At 40.5% G+C, this 16,670-nt stretch overlaps 1 protein-coding gene across 1 annotated transcript in view; it reads right to left on the bottom strand.

The window, feature by feature from the left end:
* SPTLC2 (serine palmitoyltransferase long chain base subunit 2) overlaps nucleotides 1-16,670 on the bottom strand; it is a 59,294-nt gene that overhangs the window by 29,957 nt on the left and 12,667 nt on the right. The window contains exons 2-7 of the mRNA XM_033142011.1: nucleotides 14,755-14,949; nucleotides 6,393-6,547; nucleotides 3,864-4,012; nucleotides 3,539-3,663; nucleotides 2,269-2,362; nucleotides 963-1,068 (exon numbers count right to left, since the gene is read on the bottom strand). Of these exons, the coding sequence (XP_032997902.1) occupies nucleotides 963-1,068; nucleotides 2,269-2,362; nucleotides 3,539-3,663; nucleotides 3,864-4,012; nucleotides 6,393-6,547; nucleotides 14,755-14,949 (824 nt within the window). The remainder of the gene's footprint in view (nucleotides 1-962; nucleotides 1,069-2,268; nucleotides 2,363-3,538; nucleotides 3,664-3,863; nucleotides 4,013-6,392; nucleotides 6,548-14,754; nucleotides 14,950-16,670) is intronic.

Here is a 16,670-nt window from a genome sequence, read left to right as displayed (position 1 = left end):
ATTCAAGAGAGTGCTGATGTGCTTAAATATATATCCATACAGGGATCGATAGATAAGAACAAAGTCCTTTGCAGATGCTTTTCTACCAAAGATTTCAGATTTTCTCGGATTGTGCAAATCTTTAACAAGGCTTGGGACATGCTATAGAAGCCGTTTTTCCAGGCATTGCTCTGAAAAAGTTAGTGCGCAAGGCTGCTATCCTAACCCCACTTTCCTGGAAGTAAGCTCCACTGAATTTAACAGGACTTATTTCTGAGCAGACATGGTTAGGACTGCTGCGTATGGTATCAATCCCTTTACTGCATCAAGGCTCCCCAAAACATCCATCTGCACCTGTGCATAACCCCTTTCTTAACAAGTTATTTATGCTTCAGAGCTTAACTGTAATGCCTAATAAAGGTTTGGATTCAGAGCTTAAGACAGTTGACAGCATCACACTGGCATTATGTGTCCTGTATCTACTGCTTTCAATTACTGTTTCAAATTTATAGTCTTTGTAATATTGTGTTTAATTGGTTTAATGCAGTGGTGATTTTTTTTTTTTTTTTTTTGCTTTTTGCAAATTGCTCTGGATGCTCAGTGAGGAGAGGAAAAGCGACAGAAATATTAAATATAGAATGATAAACCCGAAGAGATTCATGTTACAATCCTTCTCTTCACAGAATACCCCCTTCAGCCACTCATTACAATTTGGCTGACAAAGTGAGACAACAGAAACTATGTCCATTACAATCCATTACAGAAATGCCTGGCAAAAAAAAAAAAATCACATCTCCAGTTTAGCTTTATTAGCACTAATGCAACTTGGAGCATCATTATGGCTGGACATGATTACGGCTGTCCAGAGTGAAGTAACGAGCACCCAACAAATTTGGCTTCGATTACAGATTGCCTCAAAATTGACAATAACAATGATCCAATATGGCAAACAGCACTGGTGATGGGAAGGACCAAGCTTGTACCTGAAAATGCCTTCGACAATGATGAGAATTTTTTTCCATGGTCGGCGTGTGCGTGGCTGCCCATGCACAATGGCATCTTTGAGCAGTTTCTCCAAGCTCTGCATATCTATACACAAAGAACACAATCCCAAAGAACATTGTTACTTTTGTAAAGTGACTAGGAGCAGAAGCAGCTATAGGCAGCATTACTACAGCAGTAATTCAGAGGGTGACATTATGTTGTTGGTATTGTGGCTTATTAAAGAATCACTCTTCACTTTGAAGAATCACTCTGCCTGACAACACCCGCTCCAGAAGCAATTAGTACTGGGAACATACTGACTCAGCTGCACATCATGTTGAGCCGGGAGATATGACAGAGCTACAGTCATACCTTTGTTCTCAAACAGAATGTGTTCCGGGAGTCCGTTCAACTTGCAGAACTGTTCAAAACCCAAGGCGCAGCTTCTGATTGGCTGCAGGAACGTCCTGCAGCCAATCGGAAGCCGTGTCGGACATTCGGCTTTTGAAAATTGTTTGAAAACCGGAACACTCGCTTCCAGGTTTCAGTTGTTTGGGAGACAATTTGTTTGGGAGCCAAGGCTGTATACTTCTAGAATCTGAAATCATCCAGTGAAACTGAATGGACAAAGATTCAGAACAGAAAAGCACATAGTTAAAACCATGGAATCTGCAAAGATGTGACAGCAGCATCAATAGGGATGCCTTTAAAGGAAGAATCGCAAAATTCAGAAAGGATAAGGCAATCAACAGTTATCAGTCATGATGACTACCTGCCACTCCTCCAGGATCAGAGCTATCATGTCTCTGAATACCATTAGAAGTGGAACAACAGCAGGTGAGACTATTTCCCTCATGTCCTGCTTGGGGCTTCAGAAAGGTTTCCATCTGACAACTGTGAGAAGAGGATGCTGGACTAGATAATTATACAGGTCTTTAGTCTGATCCAGCAGGGATCTTCTTATGTCCATAAGATAAACAGTGCATTTGAACAGGTAAATTGGATATGGAGAAAGCTTGAAGAAGAAAAAATAACAAAAAAAAATACATAACTATACCACACTTCATCTGAAGACCACAGTAACACTTACTCAGGGAGAAGCTTTTGAATGCTTTCTCATTTGTGGTAGCCTCAAATGTTAAGAACATTTTTTTAAAAATGCACCTGGGGCTGCTAAAGATATATAGTGTTCATAAATGAATGTTCTCTGGGTAGCTTTTTTGGGAGGTTAAAATCAATTTCTGCATTTAGCCCACAACATAGGAATTTCCGGTCAAATTAATAAACCTCCTGGGAAATACTCACTATTATGTTTGAAGATTCTAATTGTTGCTCCTGAAAGTCTTGCTCCTAATATTAGAGATGCATGGTTCAACTCATCACTCAGTATTAGACAGCCCTGAACAAGGAAACAGGAAAATAAATGGTCCAGACAGAAAGTTGCAGTTAACCACTGACCTATAACCATGCAAGGTTCTTGTTGGGTGAAACCCCTTACACCCTGCCCTGGTCTCCAATCAGTTTTCCTTGGTTGGCCACAATGCATAGGATAAATAGCTGATGCTGCAAGACCACACATTACTATTTATGGCTATTTTGATACACTGAACCAGGGGAACGGCTCTCTGCTTGCTTTACTGTGCTGTGTAGTCTTCCTATTGCTCCAATTACACAAGAAGATGGGTAAGGGACTACGGATAAGCAGCATTACAATAAAGGAGAAGGAATTGCTTATATTGAGTTGTAGCCTGACAGTAAAACAGAAATAAATAAGGTATTAAAAAAGTTAGATTGGCAACCTAGTATAATAGCTTTGCTGATACACATTTCTTATTATGATGTGTATACTTATTAAAAATTTTGAAGTAAAAGAAGACCCAATTAAATCAAATAGGAATTTAAACTCCTCCCCTTATGTATACACAACATTTCTCTTTGGAAGATAATTAAAAACCTAAGAAATCCTTTACAAGTTCACAATGGCATAAATGATGCAATACATTCTTGTACACAACATATGTACCGTAGGCTATTCACCTGGATGTCTTGCACTCTTTATTTCAACCAAGTGCTGCTCACCCACTTAAAACAATACAGAAATTTATTTTTGATAAATATAATGGTGGGGGCCATGTGATGAAGTTCAAAACAAGAAGTGTGAATGTGTACTGGACTAGCAAATTCTCTCCAAACAGACTATTTTCAATAACAAAGTTTCTATCTGATCAAGCTAACAACGTATTTTACATAATCATTTTGTATTCCAGTGAAGCCAATGTGACTAATGTGCTCAGCTCTCCAAACTACACTGACATTTTCTTGTCCCAATACAGCTTGAGGGGCTAAGAAAGCAGCCTCGGTGCAATCATTCATCTTGTGAGATGTTTTTCCTCTCCTGATTATTCATTTAACATTTCCGCAAGGGATAACTATTTTCTAAACAGAAGTGCATGACATTCAGGAATTTAAATTTTCCCCTCCTTCACAAAGTATATACACTGAATAAGTGAGAGGCTAACATCAGAAACCTGTGAAGACATATCTAGGCCAGTCCTCTCTCCAAAAACATCCATACCTTCCCAACCAAAGCAGGAATATTCATTGAGTTGGTTGCAAATCCCATCCCATATGACAAAGCGGATTCCACACCAAGGTATCTGGCCAATAATGTTTCTAGCTCCTCGTGTTTGTCCAGGTTTCCTGGAAGAAACATAGAAAAGGGGTTCAAGACGGGTAAATCCACTGTGAATGTAACACTTTTAATGCTAAGTAGTTTAATTTTTTATGTTAATGATGCAAGCTAGATGCATACAAATTAGGGCAAAAGCTTAGGAACTGCCATATTTGTGGAGTCTGAGTTATTAAATGTACTGAGATACTAGTCCTTTGTCTGAACTTACCCATCTCTTGTCTAGTGCTGCACACTCCACTTCCATACTGCGAAAGAACTTCAGCTACGGCATCCTTGCGAACTCCGGTGTTCTCTGCAAACCCAAGGTAGTTGTAGGACCCCATGTTAATTACGCCTTTTATCACTTTTCCTGTGTACCTATATATAGATATATTTATAAAAACATAGCATGTAAAAGATATGGAGATCATCAACAATTAAAAGTACATATGCTTAGTACTGTTGAAAGCTGCCATCTAGTAAAATCCTTTAGAAATAAAGGGCTCTGTGCACACCAAGCAGTTTTCAGCTAGCTGGCAGTCCACCCAAAACAGTCACTCTCTGCTACAATGCAAACTGCTTTTTTAAAGTTTCCAAAAGCTTCAAAGTCAATTGTGACATGGTGCAAAGGGAATAATATCCTTCAGGAATAATATCAAAGCCTCACTGGTCACAATGTATTAACAGGGCTTTGTCCAAAGCCTGTTAGAGATTTCCTATGTTGAAGTAGGCAAGACAAATGGGTTTATACAAATGCTGCTCTGTTTCAGTTTGCTTAACTCAGCAAGACTTCTTTCGTTATAGCTGAAGATCATAAACTAAAGCTTTTCTGCAGCTTCCAACATAATTAGCTTTATTGAGACAAAATATGTAAAGTGTCAGATTGCGGATTAGCAGATGTTCTTTGAAAGGTCTCTTAAGAATCAAAACAGAGTGCTGAGGCATTTCAAAAGAGTTTGTTATTTTTCTCTGGCAATTTCAAGCCTTCTACCCCACCGCCACCCCACAAAAGACCCCCTCCGCTTGTTATCCTCAAATCCTAGTGATTTCTTCAAGCACACAAAGGAAGTGCATCTGGAAGCCAGTAAACTACTGCAAGGAGGACTAAAGCTATTCTCTTCTAGAAGTGTGTTAACCATACCCCCTTGAATTATGAACCTGACAATAGCAATGGGTGTTAACTATGCTCAATTTGCTCTGTTCCAACACGGAACTCTTTAGCTGACATTTCCTGAGCATGCTTCTACACAGTCCTGCCAATTTTCTTCACTTTATTAAAGGTCACTAGGACCTGGGAGACCACCACTCAAATCCCCACTTGGCCAGTGGGTGACCTTGGGCCAGACACCATCACTCAGTCTGACCTAACTCACAGGATTGCTGTAAAGATAACACAGGGAGGGGGGAAACTATGTACTTGAGCTCCTTGGAGGAGAGGTGGGGTATAAATATACAGGTGAAACTTGAAAAATTAGAATATCGTGGAAAAGTCCATTTATGTAAGCAATTGTTTTCATTAGCTACTGGAGTTTAACATATGAGATAGACTCATGACATGCAAAGCGAGATATGTCAAGCCTTTGCTTGTTAAAATTGTGATGATTATGGCGCACAGCTGATGAAAACCCCAAAGTTGAAATTGTTAATTTGGGGTTCTCATCAGCTGTACGCCATAATCATCACAATTATAACAAATAAAGGCTTGACATATCTCACTTTGCATGTCATGAGTCTATCTTATATATTAGTTTCACCTTTTAAGTAGAATTACTGAAAGAAATTAACCTTTCCACAATATTCTAATTTTTCGAGTTTCACCTGTATATATATAATATAAATATATAAACCAAATTAAAGACCAGAGATAACTGACATGCTATCCCATGCCACTTCCAATTCATTTCAATTCCAATTAAGTCAGTGGAAATCTGGACATACTCAGTTTATCTCAAACACAGAAAGTATGGTAGGTTTTCCTTTCGGCTGCTATTGTATTCATCTTGCCCAAGGGGGATACCGCTGAGCACCCTACAAAAAGATCCAGCACACAGAAGACAAAACTGAGATACACACTGCCCTTTTTCCAAAGCAAAGGGTTTCTGACATAAGTTTTCGCAAACATAAGACTGCAGACTCTACTGAGCACAAAACCCCATGGCATGCAATGCAGAAATGAGCTTGGGCACAAATAGAACAGAGCTCAGGAATCAACTGATGCGGCTATGGCATCAAATCATGCCTCCATTTCTGCCTTCCTCTTCAGTATTACAATGCTGCTTATCTTAGTGGACTAGAGGGCAAACCCACTTGAAGGCAAAGTGAAACACAAAAGTAATGTAACGTGCACAAGACATGACACAAAAGTTGGCCATCCCTAACCTATATGGTTTTTCTATACAGGCCATAAAATAGCCAGCCCTCATAGGCTGTTTTGTAGGATCCAAGTATAGGCAAACTGGGATCTTTGGCATGGCAATCTAGAAAGTGTAGGGAAGGTCCGGCACTGAGTTAAGCGACAGGCAATGGTGGAGTTCATAACTTGGCTACAGAGGCCATGGTCCATCTTCCACAACCCATTTCACAACCCCTCACTAATTATCTTCTAAAGCAGGGGTGGAGAATCTTTGACCCTGCAAATGTTTTGGCCCCCCCCCCGACTTGTACTTTTTTTTCAGCAACACCTGGAGGGGCACAGGTTCTCCACCCCACTGCTCTAAAGGTTAGTTGCCCAGGAGCTTTCCAAAAGCCTTTTACTCACTTGAATGTCCAATTGTAGTCATGGGTAACCCGCTCTAATATGTCTACTTTGGCTCCCGGTACACTGCAGAGTGGTCTGCTCCAGCTATCCCTAATGCGCATGTAGAGGTTCCTTGTATAGAAGTTTTCAAAATCCTGGTACAAAGGGACAAAATCCTGAAAACATATGAAAAGGGCATTAAAACAATGGGATAGGTGAGGACTAACTTTCCATCCTCCACCCCCACCCCCCACCCACAAATTACAGGAAAAGTGGCGTTAAACCCATTTTTACTCGGTGCTACTGCAAGTTTTCCTCTCTAAATATCACCAAGTGCTCAGGACAGTGAAGATATCCGATGGCACTGAACCTAGAAACCACAAAGATATACCCATTGAAAGGACTCCAAACAAGCTCTCTATCCCTAACAAAATGTAAAACTATAAATGTCTGGGTTTGTAGCACTCCAGGACCTGTAATTCTGTTCTTCTTTTTTCAGTGATCACAGGCAGCATGGGGCTCCCATATAGCCTATATGTTTACAGACTTATTATAATAACTAGTTACAGAACTAAGAAGTGGGGGAGAAGACCATTACCCAACCATTCTCTGGTTACCTTCTGCTGCTCCCAGAATAGATCATTTTTAAAAAGGTTTTAATTTTCTGCTTAGAAAACACACACCAGCTACAAGTTTGCCTTTAAAAAAAAATGATGTGCTTTAAAAGGATATCTGTATTTGTTGTGTTGAACAAGATGAAGCACATAAGCCAACACTTACATTTGAAACATAACGATTTATGAAAAACTGAAAAAGTCTGCTTTGCTATGTGGAAAAGAACAACAGGACTGCCTTGGGTGAGAAATTAACTTATGAAGTTAAGCATTGTAAAATACATGATTCCCCATTGCTGTGGGTTTCCTACTGGACCGAGGATAAGCAAATTATCCCAAATGCTGCAATAACTCAGAAGTCATACTCACATTATTTAAAGGATTTCTATACACTGCCCTCCACTGAAAACAATTTCAGAGCAGTTTACAAAACACTGTTCATTGGAAGCTCACTGGAACTTATTACCAAGTAAATGTGCGCAGGATGGCAGCCTTGGCTTACAGGTGTCTTGCTTTTTATCCTTGGGTATGTACACACAAACCTTATTTATTAACAAACAATATGTTTTAATTATTTGAGCCTTCAGGTAGTATTAATGCATATTCAAATGAAAATCTTGATTTAAGTCAATCAGCTTAGCTGTCCCTGCTTTCCTGGTGCTAAAATGGAGGTTTTCCAGAAAAAAAGGATACTGTAAAAAGCAAAAATGGTCAGATTCCCCCAATATGCCCTTCCCTCACATATAACTAGTCTCACATTACTGCATCTACGGAAACCTAGAACCTACGGGAATCAACAACAGGATAACTATGCCACCATGATGAAAGTGTGTGCATGCCTTCATGAAAGCAAAGAGATTTTGTGCAGTATATATGGCAGTTACCCTCCTGCTCCATGCCCTCTGAACAATGCATGCACCTAGTTCTACCGTGTTTCTCCTAAAATAAGACACCGTCTTATATTTTTTTCCCCTCAACAAAACACAGTATGGCTTATTTTCAGGGGATGTCTTATTTTAACCGCGTCACATCCGTACGCTGCATAGCCACGCCTCTCCGGGCTGTTTTAATGGGAGGTGCCGCATCACTATGGCTTATTTTCGGGGTATGGCTTATTTTCGGGGAACGGCTTATATTTCGCAAATGCATAGAAATCCTGCAATGGCTTATTTTATGGCCATGTCTTATTTTAGGAGAAACAGGGTACTAAGTTGCTGATTCATTAACTAGTACGGCTGTTAGGTAGACAAGTACTTGAAAAGTATAAAGACTATTACCTACAAGCCAGCTTTACTGGTAACTTGAGTGTTTCCCTCCCTCCACTAGGCCTATTTATGTACTGAAAAAGGTGACTTGCAGTTTCTCAGCTATTTAACACAATCCTGTCAGTTTGTAAGCTTCCGGTGGTTTTGTACTTGAGTCGAATACATGCCAGATATAAAAAGGCCTCTTTCAAAGGATCACAAACAAATTAATACTTTAAGCCAGGGGTCAAACTTTTTCAACAGGGGGCTGGTCCCTCAGACCTTGTGGGGGGCCGGACTACCGGTATATTTTGGAAAAAAATATGAAGAAATTCCTATGCCCCACAAATAACCCAGAGATGCATTTTAAATAAAAGCACACATTCTACTCATGTAAAAATACGCTGATTCCCAGACCGTCCGCGGGCCGGATTTAGAAGGTGATTAGGCCGCATCTGGCCCCCGGGCCTTAGTTTGGGAACCCCTGCTTTAAGCAACCTATAATACATTTTCTAATTGTATGTTTACAGAAGCACTTAAGTGTTTGTAAATTTCTTTTAAGTATCTGCTAAGGATTTTTTTAATGCAGCCACACAGTATAGTGGCACCTCGGGTTGCACACTTAATTCGTTCCGGGGTGCCGTTCGCACCCTGAACAGTGCTCAACCCGGGTGGCGCTTTCGCACATGCACGAACTGCGCAGAACGCTTCTGCGCATCCACGGCCCACGCGGACATGTGCAGAAGCGTCTGCGCTCCGTGTTTCACTTCCAGGTTTGTGGAGTACGCAACCCGAATGTACTCAACACGGAGCGTTCGCAACACAAGGTATGACTGTACAGTACTTCAAAGCTGCTTTCTAGTACTAGTCAATGTGTTCTGTTGCCTTCTTTCATAGAGTGTACATACTAATCTCATATGTGTATGATGCCCCCACCCTCCAACCCACAAGGCCTCCACACACTATACTGTACTTAAGCGAGGCTTTTAGAAATGCAAGGCTGGGGCTTCCTGTTTCCAGCGGTGGGAAATGGCTGACTCCCATACGATCGGACCTCAGCTGTGCCTATAATTCGGGGTCGATATGGGGGTAATTGGCCCTGGCAGACTCCCCAGGGTGGGGAATGACTGTCTCGTAGACCCGCAGACCATCCAATATTGCCAACTTGCAACAAAATGCAAGTGGCAGGACGCTGGGTTTCAGAGCACAACATGGCTGGCACTCTCCGAAGTCACTCCCACAGCCAGAAATATCTGTTTGATAAAATAATTAATTTGGACAATAAACAGACATAGTCTGGACCGAAGAAGACTGAGAAAAAACCCCTGCATAACTGCACAGTGCCTGGGGTTTAAGCTCAGACTTCAAAGTGATTCTCACCATGGTGTTTGGATTTACGGAGGTGATTGGTACATTCTTTGTTTTCTTCTTAATATCTACAATTATTTTTCTACGCCAAGCCTCATTAAGGAACCCTCTTTCTTTTTCTTTCTTTTTTTAAAGTAGATTGACTTCTATTTATAATTAAGTATTTAACTGCGCAGCTTTGCTTAGACTTGAAAGACTTGATAAGGATAAAAGAAGAAACAAGATGGCGCTTATGGATGTGACGCAGCATGGAAAAGGAGAATTCCCCCCTTCTTTGAGAGAAGTGGGAAATACTTGCTAGCTGATTTTATAATGACTTGAGACAATAATTTGGGATAACAGCATCTGATTGCAGGATTTCTTCATTATGAGTGCGAGAGAATGCTTAATGGATGTCTAGCAGCCCCCCCTCTAGGGCCCGGAGGGGGGACGACTGTGTGGTCTCCGGAAAAGCTGATTGATCGCCTAATGACTTATATCTGTGGAATACAGTTCATTTACATTGCAATATCGCAAGCAGTATGCTCAACAAACATTGTGGAAACTACTGCGTCTAAATTTTCATTGATAGGTTTGGATAACAGCCTGGATTGAAATAATTTGGCAGCTGCTGCGTCATTAAACTTCAAAGGATAGATTTGGACGACAGCCCAGATTGGAAGATTGGAATGAAGTTGGGAAAAGCTGTGCCAGAAAATAGACAGTGGAAAAAATATATACATACAAATAAAGCTGTACTTGATGGATGAAAGGATTTATGATTTCTGACATGATTGAGAATCGCACAGCGAGGGACGGAGAACTTTAAAGTGTTAAGATTGGAATGTGGAAAATATGAAAACAACAGAAGAAGGCAGGAATGAAGATTGGAGATATACTTCAGAGGTCCAGACTGTGGGGAGCCTGGAAAAATTAATAATTAATAATTAGGATTACAATTTGGTTGGTTTTTTTCCTGTTGTTTTTAATTGGATTATGATTGGATTATATGTTAATTGGCTGTTTTTATTGGAAAATTAATAAAGATGATTTAAAAGAAAAGAAAAGAAATGCAAGGCTGCCCTGGTTTTGATGATATGCTAACGTCTTCTTTCCTTTGTCAGAAACATGAGGAAAACCAAATCACATCCCTAGTAGTAGTTATTTCTCAGTAAGAGCAATCAAGCAGGATTCAGGAAAGCAGAGCATGGCTGAAGAAATCTGCTGTATGAGTCAACTGAGTAATCTGCTAGCAAGCTGCATTCTTTCAACTCAACCACTTTATTTTACCTTTAGTAGCCAGAAAACCTTTAAGTCACCGAAGTTCATTCCGAAAATGCAGACCTCACTGTTTTAGAGAGTACACCACTGCCATGAAATTAAACTCCTGTACCTACAAAGTCTTGTTCCAAGGACTACCCAAGGTATAAAATAAAAGTATACCCCATTTCAAGCGCCCTAGTAAACTTAAGAGCAGAGGTAAATGACAGCCAGAAACTTAGAGCATCTTTGGACAATTTCCCACAACTGTCTGGGTATGCCCAAACCTTCTGCCCACGACACTAAAATTTCAAGTAAATCCCTCATATTACCAAGATACTGTAACATTCAGAAGCGGAGCCAATCCATACATTGTAAGATGTTTGATGAAAGGCCAACAAACCAAGGTCCGAAATCAAAGTTTGAAGCTGCCTTGAAAAGTCAGTTTGCACCAACTGTGGTTTGGCACATTCTGCCCTTGAAATCAGCCAGACTACAGAGCATGGAAGATGACATCATGTCACCAGCGACAAAACACCTCCCACAGGCATTTTCACAACATAAGCCCTTAGTCTGCCTGGCGATAACCTCATTTGAACGCCTCTCCATAACATACCTAGGCAGATAACATCACAATAAGAATCTTTTAATAACCTGTGGTAACAAGCAGCTCATAAAAGAACACACACTCAACTCCATCTGCTGCCTTTGGCAATCAGTAAGAGAAGCCACTTCTGACCAGGGTGGATAAAAATCAATGATTTTTTTTATTTATTTAAATCGGATTTTTTAAAAAAATAAAATGCTTTTTGGTGAAAATATATTACCATCCAAAGGTTATTCAATCATGAAATAAAGATTAGTTTTTTAATTATGTAGAATAAGGCTGTATATGTTTAATTTTTTGGTAAATAAATTCCATTAATCCATTCACAATGTCATTTATGCTCTTCCAGAGGTTTTTGTATGATTATTGGGCAGTTTCTCTGCCTACAAGATATTATCACAGATGCTTGGTTTACTTTTGCAGTTCTCAAAACTGAATTTGACTCAGCAGAGATCACATGCCTCTTCTTCACAGCAAAAATGTTATAACATGAACAGAGTTGAGAAAAAGACCTTAATCCTATTGTTCTACAAACCTATGAATACAGAATCAACCCCTTCAGTGTTAAGTTTCAAGAAGTTCAGTGAATAGAATAGAAACAATATTTTTTCTGATTGTTTGGAGTGGAATGGATCTAATAAATCTATTTAAATTGTTATTAAGGTAATGATTATTTTTCTCCTTCCTAAGTACAACAGAAAAGTTGTCCAAATATGAATGATTAACCTATTAAACTGGGGATAAAAAAACTAATATGAAAAGTTGTTATTCTAAAAATCTTCATCTACTTGCATATTAAAGTTATACCAGCAAGAATTAGTCTTTATGTAGAAAACTGTGATTTAAATCAAGCCTTACTGACTAGAGATTTACATCGTGATTTAAATCATGATTTAAATCAGTTTGATTTAAATCAAATCCACCCTGCTTCTGACCATACTCTGAGGCAGTGGAAAACTAGACCAGGCTGCCTGAACATTTTGGTATTAATAATCAGGAAGAATCCTCCCCCGCCCAACCCGTTTACCCATACCACACCCACTGCCCCTGAAGCAACAAATGCTGCTAGTACTTAACTGTGCTATTCTGACATTAATTCAAATTGAAGGGAACGTTCTACATCAGGCATTCCCAAACTTGGCCCTCCAGCTGTTTTGGGACTATAACTCCCATCACCCCTAGCTAACAGGACCAGTGGTCAGGGATGATGGGAGTTGTAGTCCCAAAACAGCTGGAGGGCCGAGTTTGGGGGTGCCTGCTCTAGATGATGTGCCTAGAAGTGACAATTCAAGGGCTGCATTCCTGTTAGCCAAAACCCGTACCATACCAAGTTCCACTGGTGGAATATAAAACAATCCTCCACCAGCACCAATGCACCACACCACTGTACTTCAGGTTCAGCATGCTGAAAGCCTGCCAGACTCAGAAAGGAAGTAGTAGTTAAAAGTTTGAACTCACTTTAAAAATGTTTAGAAGTACTGTACTGTTAGGCTAAAAACAATTTTCAGTTATGTGGATAAAAATATATTTTTTGAAATACAGTGGTGCCCCGCTAGACGAATGCCTTGCTAGACGAAAAACTCGCTAGACGAACGGCATTCGTCTAGCGGAAGCTGCCCCGCAAGACGAAAAAGTCAATGGGGCTGCTTCGCAAGACGAAAAATTTTCGTCTTTTTGTTTTGTTTTGTTTAGCGGAGCGCGGCTGTCATTGCCGCTTCGCTAGACGAAAAAACCGCTAGACGAAAAAATTAGTAGAACGAATTATTTTCGTCTAGCGGGGCACCACTGTAGAGTAAATTTGCTGCTTCTGGTTCTAATAATTTCAAGTAAGTTCTCTGAAAAACAATTTGTTCTATAACGTCTGAAAACCACTAAACACTTTTGGCTGAAGGCCCCTTAGTTTTGTTTTGTTTTTAAAAAGCATCTTACATTTTTGAGAAAACGTTTATGTGCAAGCTGTGCCTTAGCTGGAGAGCAAATTAGATGCAAAATAAAAATGTTGCTACATCATTTCTCCCACTTTTGTGGGAGAGACCTATGTTGAATAAGATATTGGGCTTGAAAGGGAGCGTGGAAAGACCTACCAAAGGAAGAGATGGTGTAATTTGTTCACTGTGGGAGTAAACCTGGAAACAGGAACGTCACACAGGTCTTTATGCTGTGTGATGTGAGACTGAAAAATGTTTTCTAAGAAGGTTTAAGCTGTGACTGAGTGGGTGCCTGGAGATTTGCCTTTCTTTGTTAAAAAATAATAATCAATAGCTTTTAAATAAGAGGGCTTGAGTAGGAAAGGGGGACAGTCAACCACATACATAATGCTATTTAATGCTTACTTGCAAGTTGAGGGAGAGATTTTTAAGTATCTTCACCTCATGTGTCATACTTTGGTAACATTTGGGGTCCCTATGCACCTTGCAGCTACTCACCATTTACATTAAAATAACTCATGAAATCATCAGCAGTAAGTTTGATTAACCCTGGAAATAGTGGGAAAGAGAAAAAAGAGACAACCTGGCAAAAGGGCAAGGGAATTGCACACAAGAACACACTTTATTTTCAGCTGTGCTGTGCTGTGATCAGCCCATGGAAGAAAGTATTCATCTCCCTGCTCCACTTCTGCTGCTTGCCAATAGTAAGAGAGCAGCTCATGGGGCAACATTTTGCTGATAGTTCAGCAATGCTGGGTAGCATGGAATACCATGGGCAATATTAAGGAAAGAGGAATAGAAAACCCTCACAAACCATGATTTGGCTGATATTCTAGGACACAACCAGGATTTCAGCTAAATTACAATTAGCACAAACTATGGCTTGCCGCGGGTGGCGCTGTGGGTTAAACCACAGAGCCTAGGGCTTGCTGATCAGAAGGTCAACAGTTCGAATCCCCACAACAGGGTGAGCTCCCATTGCTCGGTCCTTGCTCCTGCCAACCTAGCAGCTCGAAATCACGTCAAAGTGCAAGTAGATAAATAGGTACCACTCCGGCAGGAAGGTAAATGGCATTTCCGTGCACTGCTCTGGTTCGTCAGAAGCGGCTTAGTCATGCTGGCCACATGAACCGGAAGCTGTACACCGTCTCCCTCAGCCAATAAAGCAAGATGAGCACCGCAACCCCAGAGTCGTCCACGACTGGACCTAATGGTCACGGGTTCCTTTACCTTTACCTATGGCTTGGCCCTATGTCCAAATGCAGTCTAAGTCAAACACATAGTCACAAAAGACTAGCCATTCTAACATATCTACATCTCTTTCACCACAAACTTGTTCAACCCCACCTTATCTCTGAAGCAAAGGTAACAGCAAGCATTTACCTTTTGTTCTTCTCTTTCTGTTGCATTATGACAGCGCTCAATTTTCCAATGCCTCAGAAAGTCTCGAAGATACCCAAAAAGGGTGAGGACACCATAGCCTACGTAAGTCAGTACAGCAACCAGCATTGGCGTTTCCTCAAAAGCTTCATTGAAAGGTCTTTTATACAAGCCTCCATTGTGAGCGATATGCGGGAGCTACAAAGGAAAGACAGCTGTTAGCAAGGCAGGATTATTCAATTCCTTAAGAGTTTTATATTAAATTTTACCAGTGTACACAACCAGCACCATGTCTTGCTCTCTACAGCCTTCCCAGAAGCCCCATGAAAACCCATGTCATCCTACAACAATCACATTTTTAACTGCCCATCTTGACTGCAATTTCGGCGTGTGCTGCTCTCAAACACTATAAATATTATATTAATTTAAAAAGAAAACAATATTTTCTTTAACCAGAGCTTTTTCTACAGCTCCCCAGGGTTTGTACAGGGCATCCAGCTTCTGAATAATGATGAATGCAAACCTGAATGGGTTTGTAGAATTCCTGCCATGCAGCACTTTCTCATCTGCATGGCTGACAATTTTTAAGTATTGCTGTAATGCTGGCAAAGCTTTTTTGGGGGAAGTCATAGTTGTTGAGCTTCTTGTAGGGAGCCAAAGCTGTTGAGCTTTTCTTCTTTTTTGTTTTTTTTTTGGGGGGGAGGGTCCCGCAATCTACCACGGGCACCCAGCAATCTACCAGTAGATTGCGATCTACCTGTTGGAGATCCCTGGACTACAGCATTCAATGGAGCTGGGAAAGAATCTGTTAATCTCCTTAACCCTGTAACCTGCTAGGATAGGCTGCTATAAATTGCCTTACATCCACTGCCCTTCATAACCACTTGGAAGTTGCAACTGATAGAAAATGCAGCAACTGATACAACAATAGAAAGAATAGGCTGTTCCACTGTCAATGGCACTGGCTACTGGGCAAAGCTCAAGATGCTGGTTTGGGGCATATACCATACATAACCATCGTACCAGAGCTCTCTCACCAAGGTCAAGATGATACTTCTACTAAGAGAACACAAGCTAATAAGAATAGCTTGGTGTGGAAGAAGAACACGTACTTGTCACTGATGGCTCCAATATCACATAATTTGGTAGCTAGTACATCTTCCTCACCAGACCTTCACAAAACAAGGACTGTGTAACAAAGGCCTTATGGTACATGCTAAATGGCTTAATTTTTGCTTGGCTTAATCACTCTTTCATTCTGGTTTGTTACATTTCATATGCTAATGTGCACTACTCTTATCAGGATTTTATTGGCTCCCATTCCTAGACAGAATATTCTGTTCTCCTTTTGATGCTCCAGAATTTCAGAGAATGATTTAGTGGTAAGGCCAATGAGATGTTTAGAAGCACACAATATCCCAGGTTCTTGCACAAGTAAACCCTTCCTGAAATCACCTTGAAATATTGCCAACAAATTCAGCAATCCATTTGGTGATTTTCCATGAACAAAATGTTTTATAACACAAGCTAGAAGACTGCCTTTATATTAATATATAGCCCAAGTTGGCTAATAATGCAGCATTAACATGTATCAAATCATAGCTCTAATAAAACCTATATATACAAAATCCTTCAAGCTGCATGTTTGTTTGTTTTCACCTTTCTCCGTAACCGCTTAGCCAATTCCGTTCAAATTTGGACACAATGTTCCATGGCCATATGGGAGGGATCATATGTACTTCCATTGTACAAATACACCTTTCCCAGGTAAAAATATGATTTTGTGCAAACAAATCTAGCGCCCTCCAGTGGACGTCAAAGACGACAGCAGTCATCTCATTTCACCGCCACACCCCGCCCGCCTCTGGCCCCTCCTCCTGCTCCTCCTATGTCACCACCACCCTCCCCCTATACGTCCT

The sequence above is a fragment of the Lacerta agilis genome, chromosome 1, assembly GCF_009819535.1.
Source record: "Lacerta agilis isolate rLacAgi1 chromosome 1, rLacAgi1.pri, whole genome shotgun sequence".
NCBI lineage: Eukaryota > Metazoa > Chordata > Lepidosauria > Squamata > Lacertidae > Lacerta > Lacerta agilis.
The sequence above is the reverse complement of the archived record's forward strand: the minus strand, read 5'-3'. Positions and strand labels throughout refer to the sequence as shown.